We start from the raw sequence: 13,106 nt of genomic DNA on the forward strand, positions 1-13,106 counted from the left end.
ACTCAGGGGTGGACTGGGAACCAGAAGAGGCCCTTGAAATACTTTTCAAAGTGGCCCCATATTACACATTTTCAGCGAGCCCAACCCTTCTCGTATGGGAACATTTGGAAATATCACACAAAAGAGGCCCAGGGTGCAGAGGCCCACTGGGAAATCTCCAGAGTTCCCTATAGGCCAGTCCACTCCTTCCCCCACTCCTAGGGACATGGGAAACTATCCATCCAATGCTTGCCTCCGAAGTTGCCACAGCCCAGAGGGCAGGTCTTGGCACTGGGTACTGCAAATCGTTTTAACATGTCCCATTGTCGTCGGCCGCACAATTTAAAATAGTCTCATATGAATGGCACAGCTACAACATTTCATTTGCAGCCTCTTAAGCATGTTTCCATACCCACCTCGAATGTACAGCAGCAGCCATGCCACCCGCTGACATCGCTTACCTTACAACATACATCCACAGCTCCAGCTCCCGCCCCTGCCACAGCTCTGGCAGTGACCACGCTCTGTCGCCATCTTCCCATCTCTGGCAGCACAAGGATTACAAAACACAAGCTTGCTCTACCACCCGCACCTCTTCCCTCTCGCACCAGGTCAGTGGGTGCAAACAGTTATCATCACCACTTCTCCCCCCCCACTCCCCACTACACGCCCCCCTCCCACCGCCCTCAGCAGCCCTTCGGATGGGGGAAATGCAAACGGGAAGGGGGACTACCAAATAGAAGCCGGACTCCGAGTTTACGGTTGGTTTGGCAGCACTTCCAACCCCTGAATCGGTAGTCAGGAGGGAGGCGCCACAGGGTGGCAGATGCAACCCTTGCCCACCTCAAATAATGCCACGTACTGACCCTATGTTCTTGTCATTGACCAAGCTGGTAGAAGAGTTTCAGTTCCATGTGTGCATGACCTCAGCTGACTCCCCTCCTCAGTATCTCTGCCCCCCACCCTTACTTCACACACTCCCTACGTATGCTAAATGCCCCCTCCAGTTTTGGAAATAGCGTTTCCTAAGCCACAGCTAAGCTGTGTAGATGCGCCATGCCCTGCCATATAACCTCCTCTGTGGATAGGCAGGGCTGTTTCTGAACAGCAAACCCATGCAAGCATGCTCTGGGCCTAACACACGTGCCAGGCAGTGGTGGTGACAATTGCAAACTGCAACTTCTAGTACACAGTATTAAACAAGTGCAACTGCCAAGTGGTCTGCATTGGGGGGACCTCTGCCGGTCGGTGTTGCCCAGTTGAGACTTTCTACAAAGCTACTAAGTCATTGGCCTTCCGGGTCGTCAGTACTAACCCAAGTGTTGTGTCTTGCAGTTTGCACGAAGGACAGCATTCAAGCCTATTGGAAGCACGGCTGGCAAATCCGACATTACCCATCGATGGAGGTAAGCATGGCATGGACTGGCAAAGCTGCGGATGCATGGCAGGAACGGAGACCCACGTATATTCACTGCTGAGGCGTCATACGCACACCACACACATATTCGTTTGTGTATTAAGCGAATGGTGCAGCTTTGATCCCATTCCCCTTTCCCTTTAAGCTTTCTTCACACTCAGTACAGTATCAGCAGCACTGCTCCTCCCCCCCAGGCACAGTGCAGCCAGCAGCAGTGACTGCTTCCCTTCCGTTCAAAATATACATCATCTGTAGGCGTGGAACGCGCGTCCCTCGTGCACCGAAAACAGTCACAACACAGGTGGAGGCGGTTACAGCTCCACTCGGAGAGGGAGCAGGAAATGACGTGCTGCTTTATTGCAACGCCAGGACCCCTCACACGCCACACAACCTACTGCTGATTCCTTACACACTCGTTCTACCCTTACTACGATGACATTTCACCAGTCTAGTAGTGCAAGTGGCATAATTAATCGGATGACATCACATGGCTTTCTGACCACCAACATCACAGGGAGTGATGTAACACGAACTCTGAGGCCAATGGCATCGCAGGAAGTGACATCAAACATCATGGATGCACACAAAGACTGTTTTTTGCAAATATAAATAAAAAGGCTACTGTAAGTTAATTTTTAATTTGCACCCTTGTTGATATATGGTTGATGCTTGGAGATGCACGGCGTGCAGCAGGAATTCGCCTGGGTCACATGCGTCAGGTAAACCATAGGCCAGGGGCACTTCCCTAGTGTTCAGGCACAGACTGGCATGGCCAGTTGCTGCTGTCCCATGCCAGGTAAAGTCTCAAAAGCTAGGAATAGCCCTCACTTGCATAAAATACATTCTCAACTGGCCACATGCTGCCATAACATGCCAAATGAAGCCCCAAGTGACAACATATTGCCACCCTATGCAAAGTAAAGCCTCATTTATTTATTTGCATTTATAAAGCGCCCAGCGGCCTGGAGACATTGTGGCGCTGTTACAGAATATTCCCTTAATATCATACAATATTCACTTAAACACAATGCAATATTCACTTAGTACAGGTTAGGACAGCTGTTTCAAAGACAGTAATACAAATTCAGTGACAGTGTTGAAGGGGTGTTCCGAGGTTACAGAGGAACCGTATAGGAGACTGTGCAGTGTGCTAACTAGTTAAATAACTTTGTTTTTAGCCCCTTTCTGAATATAATCGAGGTCTAGTAATTGGAGAATGCGCTGCTCCCGTTTGTCACGTGAAACATCAGGTACCACATTTCTGGTGTCTGGTAAAGCCCCACAAGCCAAGTATAAAAGTGATATGCAAAGTACAGCTCCACAAAACCAAGGACTGCCATCAAATGCCAAGTGCCGCCCCAGATGCCCAAACCCTGCCCTCGTGCACTGGTGGAAGCCTCACATGCCAGAGGTAGTCCTCACTAGCAAGATACAACATGGCCTATTCAGGTGCTGCCATCAGCTGCCCAGTGTAATGTGAAATACCAACATGCTGCCATCTTATGCAGAGCCATGCATCAGCTCATTTAGATTCGCTGCCTTATATAGGTATCAGGTAATCATGTCCCCATACATAATTACGCTGGGAAAAGCCATTGGCAACATTACATATGGTGACATTATGTATGGGGATGGGTTGCAGAGATGTCCCCTGCTCCCCTTGTAAAAAAAAAAGATATCAGTGGTTGCGGGGGTAACATAACATAATATATAAAATAAAAGTTTGAGTCATTAAAGTCAATTTCCTCCATGCAAGGTGTTCAAAACTCATGTGCCCTTTGAAACCCATGGTCTGGTAGAAAGCGAGCAAGGGCCAGAAATGCAAAAAGTGAATTTTGAAAGAAGCAAGACATGTTGGGTTATTCACAGAAACACACACACATACACTAGGGTTAAAATAGGCACGGTTTAGTCATGCCCCTAGCCTCTGAATTTAAACCTCTCTTCTCTCCCCACGTGGACGTTGCCTTTTTAACCATAGGCCCCAGGGTCGCACTGATAGGGCTATAGATGCGCATTAAAAAGTGGCCTCTGGGTAGAAGTGTACCAACAAAGTAGTGGAACTGTGACTCTGGATGGCGGACAGAGTAGGAAGGAAGGGGCAACGTGCAACACATTTTCCAAGGGGTGCAGCCATGCTGGATGACAGCCAATTGAGTTGAAACATATTTCACTTTAGCTGTAACTGATATCAAGTGTGCTTGAACTTCACACAGTACAGTTGTGGAGTGGAGAAAAAGGTTGCAAAAAGTAGTGGAGCTGTTAACAATACAAAATAAAAGTAGTGGAACACCGCTCCCGACCATTGAGGGTCTGGATGAAGTGAAATGCTTCTCCATATTTTAGAGGTTTCCATGAAGGGTCAGAATGGGCCATACAATTGTCTCGGGCACCAATGAAAAAGAGTCGGGGATTGCTCTCCTGTACATTGTAGTCTTCCAACCAGGACAGGCCTTCCAAAACTCCATATACTCAGGCACAGTCACGTGTGTGGATTGGGAAGTCTGGAGTATGTTAAGCGTGTTTATACTGGCTTTAACACACATGTAGGATGCCTTTGTGTCCTCATGATAAGCCTATGTCAGCAAAACGCCCATTGAGGACAAGCCTTGTGGACTACACAGACACAGAAATGTCATAAAATAAAATGACCCTGTGTAGGACTTATACAATACATTAGTACAAGCCATGACCACTGTACATGGGCATTGGGCTACTCATTTTGTAAAAATGGCTACAGCCATGGTGCAGCGGAAACTAAAGTACAGCTGCCACCAGACTAATCCCCAACGTACTTTCAGCCTCATAGCAAACTTTGGTTCTTGAAAAGCACCACTGTCCCGGTAGAACTCTGTCTGAACAAATAATTAAAAAGTCATGGAAGTCAGCAAAATGTTTGAAGGAGCCACAAAGTTCGTTCTGTGTGATTTTGTCGAATATTAAAGCCCGCACACAACAAATAACGTTTTTGTTTGGGCCCATTTGGTGCAGCCTTCAAATGTCACTTTTCAACCTCTCCCCTGCCCCCCTCACCTCCTAAATCGGGGGTTTTCACCCTCAACACACCCATTAAACCTGCGCCCTTTCCCTCATAACTGTCCCTAAGCCCCCCGACTAACACAAAATATTGTTCATGCACAGAACATGCCTTTTAGCCCTTTGCCCCAACATGCACGTTCTGTGGAAGGAACGCATTTTGTAAAATAACAGCGGAAGGGGTAGGAACCACACCTGCAGGGAGGGGGGCTGCCAGAGGGGCGCCCACGCTATGTGGGATGTCCCTCGAGCGCCCCCTGCAGGGGCTAGTACGTCCCCTGACTTACCTCTCATCCCACTTCCGTCTTCGTCTAGGCCGCGCCTGTCAGCCCCTGCGCACACTTGTGAGAGACGGGGGCGTGACAGTTAGATTCCGAAAGGGTGCTCTGTGCAGTCACAGACGGCCTTACTAAATCGGACTTTGAAAATGTCATTTTTTAAAAACATTTTCACGTAGTACCACGCAGTTAGACAAAAGAACCTTAAAAATGTAATTCTGTCCTAACATAATAATTGACTGCTTCCCATTTTTGAATACCCTCTCTCTAGCCCGCCCATCCAGGATCACAATATCCACCAGAGCTGAAAGACTATTTATTTATTTATTTATTTACTTACTTACTTACTTACTTACTTACTTACTTATTTACTTACTTATTTTACTGGGTTTCTATCTGGTGCCAGCCACGGGCATAGCCATTTTGTAGCATCTCCAAAGGGAAGAGTAAGGGAATGACAATCTTTCCGAGCCTTTGGAAACGTGTGAGTCCGTTAAGTGTGCGAGGGAGGGGATTGAAGAGCACGGTACAACTGTGTAAGCGGAAAGACAATGAGACAGGCAGTCCTTATAGTTTGCTAATTTGCGTTGAAGAGATTCAGAAGTCAGTGGATGTTCAGGATTTCAGTTCAAAGGCTTTCCTGAAGAGGAGTGCCTTAGGTCTTTTACGGCAGTGAGGCTGATTCTCAGTGCATCTGAGGCAGGTGGAAGGCATTCCAGAGGGAGGATCCAGCTGCCTCCAGTACTCTGCCTCCCAGCTTCTTTTTTCCTGAAGGCACTAACAATACACTGGAGGCTGAAGGAAAAAGACGTCTGTACAGAAGGTATTACCTAATCCCTAGCCTGAGTAAAGCGGTCCCATATTGCACTTATCTCTCCAGCTAAGGCACAGAACGTGAAAGGCCTTGCGTGCCTTAACACGGAGCAAATGTAAGGACATCATTAATGCTGGCGTTATGTGGTCCCTGGGTTTGAGGCCTAGGATGAGCCTGGACGCTGTATTCGGGATACCTTCTAGCTATTTAATAAGGTCCAAAAATGTGATAACGCCTCATGTTATTTGGACTAAGGGGTTGGGGGGTGTTGTGCAAAAGTGCACTGGCATTGGTGAAGAAATTGTGCAACAAGGCCCACATTTTTTAGTGAATGTTAACATTGTTTCTTGGTTCCCACCTGCACAACGACGTCAACAGAACAGAATCTCATTTTTTAACATGTGCAAGCGCATTAACACCAGCACAAATACAGTAGAGATGTGTCTACATTGGTCCAAATGTCATTTTGCGCATGGGCCAAATGTGTCTGTGGTTGCTCAACGTGTTGTAATACCGCCAGTATTCTTCCAATGCATGTTTGTACTAATGCAATTTGCAATAGTGTGGTATTAGTACTAGGGCAAATGGTACCCTAGTGCAAAATTGTGTTGAAAGAATACACATTTCACTAGAGCAATTTTTGTTCTAGTGCTTATACTGAACATAATTGCACTTACACGTCTGTAATGAGGGTCATAGGGATGCATTATCCTGAAACGTAAAAGCACGTTTGCACATCAGCAAATGGCTTTCCCGCAACTGCATTAGTGTTGTGCCATTTGCACAAAAATGCATTTGCACTCTGCGATCTGTTGGTAATCTAGTCCTGAACTTTGAGTTTGTGTGCACCCGGCAGAACCAGGGACAGGTGTGAAATCTCAAACTCAGATGATCAGCCTAAAATGGTGATATTTATGGTAATCCATCGTGGAATGTTATGCCACGAGCGATTTGTTTACCTCACCTGTGGCAACCTCCCGGCGCTGAAAACGTCTTTCCTGTTGCATGTTGGAGTTGGCATTCTTTGATGGAATGCATTAGAAACGTATCTGTGTTTATATTAAGAATTGGCACCTTGAATGGGAGGGGGGGTGATGCCACCAATAAGAAGGCTGTACAAGTGGGCTTTACCACACTGAAAAGCCTGTGTTAGACAGAAGACATCAGCTCCTCTCCCTGAGGCCACCACTGCAGTTACTCCCTATGGCCCACAGCACTGGCCCTTGCTGCCCCCACGAATGCTCCCACTGACCCCCTGCTCCCATCCACCTGATTCCCCGTCCACCCGCTCGCCCTTACCTTGTCTTCTGGTCCCTCGTCGCTGCCCAAAATCTACGCCACTAAACGCCAAAGCCACGAGCAAGGAATATTGTTTTAATGTCCAGGGTGGCCAACTTAGTCTGTGGTTTTTCTTTCAGGTGACATGAGGCACGCATAACAGTAAACAGCTATTAGCATCCTGCTCGGATGCCTGGGGTGCTAATAGCAACGTACACCCTTAAGGGGGTAATGCCCCCTCCCTCCATCGTGTATATTACTTAATTAACGCCTTTTCAAACAAGTCCTCATCTTGAACCACATTCCTAATGTTAGTTACTACATCCAAGGTGAGAAGGGCTGCAAGAGTCCTGGCAACGAATCCGCACAGCAAAGCCTCGGCGTGGGTCACCCACAGCATACACGCAGATCCCACAGGGAAGTTGTGAGCCTTATGCATAAAGAGTCCTGGCACGCTCTCTCTCAGCACGTGTGCAAGAGGTGTGCTCCCTGGGCCGGGCGTTTTTGATCTGTTGGCTAGTAAGAAAGTGAACCTAGTTGGCTTCTTTGAGGTTGCCCTAGCAGTAGCTGATTGAATTGCTGACTTGCAATTTTTCTATGTAAGCTACCACCCACGCCAAGAAGGCATTGGTCTCTTGCACATGCTATGTTATGTTACTTGGCATTTATATAGCGCCTTGTATATCATTGGTATGACCTCAAAGCGCTGGTAGGTTGAACGCCCTCGGGAACTGTAGTTCAAGTTAGTGGAGAGAGATAGTGTTGTATAGTGCGTGGGTGCACCAGATAAGTGTGCAGCTGGTGTAGTGGTTGGGTGATAGCTGCGTCCTAGCGTTTAGGTGATGTGTACAGTCAGGTGGGTGGACACGCAGACTAGGTTCTTGGCTGCGTTAGGCCTGAGGAACGCCTAGGTGAGCAGCTAGACCGGAATGTGCGTAGCTAGCTGAGTTTTATTAGGGTGTTGAGGTGTTCATGGGTTCGTATTCGTAAGTGAACAGCTAAGCCGTGTTCTAGATGAATTATGTTGTATAGCGGAGAGTAAGCGCAGTGGTGTGATAGGTGGTTATCTGTAGAAGCGCCTCAGAGTTTGGATCAGGCACGTGAACAGGACGGTGGGGACATACATAGCGACATACGGATATACAGCGACAGGGGTCGATATAGGTTTGTATGGGGACACAGGTATGTATGGGGATACAGATAAATAGTGACAGGGGTCGATACAGATATATATGGGGAAACAAATATATGGGGGGATACCCTACATACATATTCACTGATCCACTCTCACTTTTTATTTTACTGATTCCGGGCAAAATATTATAACCATGTCACCTTCTGAAAAAAATGTTTGCTTTAATCTGACTATTAGCCAAAACAGACACCTCTCAAAGGTGGTCAACAATGACAGCCTTTTTGTATCCTGTCTGGGTATTGCAGTATGATGTAATGGAAATGTCCTCCTGTTAGTGTGATGTGGTTGAGATGCTTTGAGAGTAGCTTAAGAACTTGGCTTATCAGGCGCTCATTTCATAGTAGTTACAAGGAAAAGAAAAAAACTACATGTGTTAGGGGCGCAGTTCAGCAGCTTGTAAAATGAGGAGCCGTGGTCGCCAACAGTGCCATAGACCCGAAAATGGGACATAAAGCAGAAGCGCAGCAAACAGGGAGGTGTCTGGAGGGCTGGGACACATCCTGAACAAGTTGGGGAGCAAGAGCTCCGCTACAACCCCATATTCGGTGACTTGCCCTCTGGCGGCCTGTGCACTCCCCCGCCTTCCACGGCCGGAATGTGCAATGCTGGGCCACTGGAGCACGCCGCTGTCGGGGAAGGAGGCGCAGTGAACAGCGGAGCATTGTCCAGCTATGGTGAATCGCAGTGTGGCAAAGACCCTGCACTCTGATATACGGGTTCCTGAAACTTGTGCTCATGCGCAGATGGTGGCGGGACTGGGGGAAAAAACACAGGCATGCCCAAATTTGCTGAGATCGGTCCCCCGCCTGAAGAACGTCCAATTGGAGACACCTGCCGTGTGCCCGGGTCCTTGGGGCTGTACTGTGACCGTGGTTCCACCTCTGGAATCCTACAGCAGGCAGCGAAGAGCAGCTGGAACACTTTTTATGCGCTGAGGCAAGAGACCATGGAGAGCCGGCAGGAGGGGAGGGCCTGCACCGCTGTGGCGGCTGGCCCGCCTTGGAAGAGGGGCCATCTTGTTATTTTACATTGGGGGGACTGAGCCCGGCCTTACCCCTCACCCTCATTGAACTATTGCTGTGTGTTGCGGGCTGGGAGCATGTGAACGGGGCTGTATGACACCACTAAAACCATTAAGACATGGGGATGTTGCATATGCCGTGACACCAAGACCACTGACCAAAATACGGCTGGTGGTGGATAAGGCGGCCATCTCAGCGGCGTGTGCTGGCCACTGCAGTCATCTGGATGGACCGCCCTCCCCTGGCTTACCAAAACATAACGCCTGGGAGGTGGTCCGGGCCCTGGTCGATGTGTACATGCAAGGGGGTGCTGTGCTGGGGCACCTCTCGGATCCCTGTGCTGCTTTTGGAGAACCAAGGGCGGCTGGATCTACCTGAAAGAGTCGTTGGTCGTGGGTGGACCCCCCACATTGACCATGAAGAAGGGAAGTGGTGCTAAAAAAAAAAAAGTAATATTGAATCCTTCACTAGGCAGGTTGCCAAACCTGCTGTCAATGCTGGCAAAGCCCCTAGAGAAAATGCAGAGGCAGCAGACCCTGACATGCCCGACTTGCTCCAGATAATGGACAGCATGCAGACTGGTTTGGCAACTATGAATGGTAAGCTCGGCGACATTGACACCAAGGTCGCAACCCTGAGTGCAAAAATATAGCAAGAAAGTGCCACGGTGACAGAGGCAGAGACAAGAATTGGGATAGTGGAAGATGATATTGTGGAACTGAAAACACAAGTAACCTCCATGTCCAAAGACCTCAAACGCACTCTGCAGCGATGTGACGACCTCGAATCCCACTCCAGGTGTAATAACATACGCATGGTGGGCCTGCCAGAGAGGTTTGGCAGGGGCTCCATGGAAGTCACAATTGAGATTCTCCTAAAGGAACTCTTAGGAGACCCACCCTTCTCAACATCATTTGTGTTGGAGCATTCCCACAGATCACCGGCAGTTAGGCCTAAGCCTGGGGCTCCGCCTAGGCCGTGCTGGACCTCCTGCTGAATTATCACGACTGCAACCTTTTCCTTCGGTTGACCACTGAGAGGAGCCCACTCCGGTATGAATCGTCTAATACTCACATTTGCCCGGACTTCTCCACAGCAGTCCAGCAGGAACGCAAGACATTCGCAGGAGTAAATAAACTATTGAGGGACAGGTTGGTGCAATATGCAATGCTATTCCCGGCACGACTGAGATTTCAACACCAGTGGAAGACTCTATTCTTTACGATACCTACAGAGGCTGTTGCCTATATCGAGGCAAATATTCCCCTCCCTCATCACATGTTGTGGTATGGTATTGTTTATTTATATAGCGCCTGTAAATAGGCAAGTGTTTCTAAGCGCTCAAGGAGGGTGGGAACATGGGGAAAAAACAAACAATCGCTCAGAGACCTTGAAGTTCTGAGACGATAATAGTCTGCAGAGTCAGAAGAATAAGTGTGTAGCAAGTACATTTAACAGTATGGGGTACAGCAAATATGCCTGAAAGCGATTCTGCAGTTTTAGACAGTGTGATTAAGGGGTCAAGACAAGGGAGAACAGACATATGACATTTGGCGTGGTGCGTAAGGATCGAGAAAGTGCACAGAGGGACATAGGGTGGAGGAGGATCAAGTGCACCCGGTAGGTTGAGACTGGGGTAAGTGCAGAGAGCGCCACTCTCTTGGGTTAATATCTCAAGTGCTTTGAGTTGGGTAGGGTCTAGAGCCCTGGGGTAAGTGGGAGGGAGGCAAAAATGGAGAGATGGCTGGCAAGAACACTTATGCTGAGAAACCAATCATCTATTCTAAGGGTCTATGGTGTGCTCATTCAAGACGTTATCCTGTCAACTGACAGTGGGAGTTGGTAACGTGAGCGTAAGAGAGGTTAAGCAACAGCTCCCCCATGCAGTTCTGCACTGTTCAATTTGTATATTTTTGTGCGGTTCACCCAGTTCAGAGGCCGACCCACATTGTTTGGTAAGGGGGTCATCACCCTGTTTGGGTGGGTGAGGGTGGGATAGGGTGGGATCTGCTGGGGGTTGAATAAACATAAAAAGTGCTTTTGCAGACAAAACTGGACAGAGAGACATTTGCAGGGCACGGGCATTATCGTGCTGTAGAGTTGGACTATTAGTACTGGTTGGACACCAATCGGAGAGCCGATGTGGGTAATCAACCTCTCGAGTTGGAGTATCAGTGGTCAGGGAAATTACACAAACCCCCGTATGTTGACACTCAGGTTTTTTATGAGACCATGGCTGACATCAGCTGCACGTAGATATACGCTGACAGGGTTTTGGGACTGCACTGTTGTGGTGGGGGATGCTCTCTGGGGGTCTTGTGTCACAAAACAACTTGATGGGTGTGGTTAATTTGTTAAGCTAGAATGTTAGGGGCCTGGGAAACCATACTAAGGCCCAACAAGTGATATCCTATGCCATAAAGAAATAAGGTCAATGTTCTCTTTCTTTAAGAGAAACACCGAACTGCGGCCACTAACCGTCAGATTGCACCCTTGCTGGGGTCCTAATAGATTTTTCGCAGTGTATTCAACTCATTCCAGAGGGGTTATGATAGTAATACACAAAATGCTTAAATTTGTACTTAAGGGGACCTGTATTGACCCAGAGGGTAGATACGTGATGGTGTATAGGGTACTAGAAGGAGTAGAATTGTTGTTTGCCAATACTTATGGTCCGAATGTAGATACAACGACTTCTATGAGGCTATTGCGGACACCATCTGCACACACCCACTGAACCCCATAATCTGGGCGGGCGATATGAACTGCCTATTAGATCAGGACCTAGACTGTACGGGGACAGCCCCAAAGCCACTATCCAAGAGTAGTCTCAGTCTCACTGATCAGATGGGCAAGCTGGAATTGCGGGACATTTGGAGGGTACTGCACCCATACGATCACCAATACACGTATTATTCCTCCGTCCACGACATGGCCTCCCGTATTGAACTGATACAAATCCTAAAATAATGGGTGGGGGAGGGTTTCCAGTTGTGCTATTCTACCTTGCACACTCTCGGATCACTCCCCTGTTACCATGTCGATTTCGGTGGGCGCAGAGTCTAAAACTGGCTCACGATGGAGGATCAAGTCAGAAGCCCTTCAGGGTGTGGTGTTTAAAGCAGACATTGAAGAGGTCATATGCACTTACTTTCAACACAACATCCTTGGGGATACATCACACGGTATGCTATGGCAAGCATTCAAGGCCTACATTAGGGGGCTGGCGATATCTAAAGAATTCAGGGTCCTTAGAATGATTAGGCGGGAGCTGGCCAATTGTGAGCTCCAACAAAAAATGTTAGAAAACACATATGCAGCTGGCCGAGACCCTATAATTATGGCTGAGATACACTCTGTATTAGAACAATTCAGGGGCCACGCCCATAGGGAGGTTAAATATTTTGCAAACCCTGCGACAGCACAGCGCTATAGGGATGGTGAGCATCCCGGTAAGAAGCTAGCCCAACTAGTACGGGCAGAGACGGACCCCTCGCATGTGAAAGGGGTTCTGAATGCACAGGAAGGAAGCAAACACTCGGATAAAGAGATCCTAGAAATATTCAAGCAAGTTTATACAACTTTGTACAGGGCGGCCCCGCAGTGTGGGTTGCATGTCATTGAATCACAACTAGAGGGGGTACCACTGTCTAGATTATCTGAGAGTGCTAGGGAAAAAAGAAATGTCCTGTTCACAGTAGAGGAAATTGTCAAAGTAATAGGGGAACTTCCAAGGGGCAAGGCCCTGGGGCCGGACGACCTAACGGATGAGTTCTCTGTAGTGTACGGCCCAATACTGGCTCCCCACTTACTGAAGGTGTGGAAGAGGCACTGAGGTGCTCGGTTCTGCCCGACACACTACAGGATGCTACCATAACAATTCTCCTAAAACCTGGCAAGCCGGCCAACAAGTGTGGGTCATACAGGCCTCTGTCACTAATGAATGTGAATACAAATATTTTCGCCAAAATCATTGCAAACAGAATCCTTCCCCTTATGCCGCACTTAGTGCATAATGACCAGGAGGGATTTATTCCAGGCAGATCCACGGCGCTAAACATCCGTCGGCTGTTTAACATCATGGCAT

At 48.2% G+C, this 13,106-nt stretch overlaps 1 protein-coding gene across 1 annotated transcript in view; it reads left to right on the forward strand.

Moving 5' to 3' along the window:
- The window catches only part of MAP4K1 (mitogen-activated protein kinase kinase kinase kinase 1), an 869,227-nt gene that overhangs the window by 764,951 nt on the left and 91,170 nt on the right, over positions 1 to 13,106 (forward strand). The window contains exon 30 of the mRNA XM_069644317.1: positions 1,315 to 1,385. Within this exon, the coding sequence (XP_069500418.1) occupies positions 1,315 to 1,385 (71 nt within the window). The remainder of the gene's footprint in view (positions 1 to 1,314; positions 1,386 to 13,106) is intronic.

This window comes from Ambystoma mexicanum, chromosome 2p (assembly GCF_040938575.1).
Source record: "Ambystoma mexicanum isolate Mex_15411 chromosome 2p, UKY_AmexF1_1, whole genome shotgun sequence".
Lineage (NCBI taxonomy): Eukaryota > Metazoa > Chordata > Amphibia > Caudata > Ambystomatidae > Ambystoma > Ambystoma mexicanum.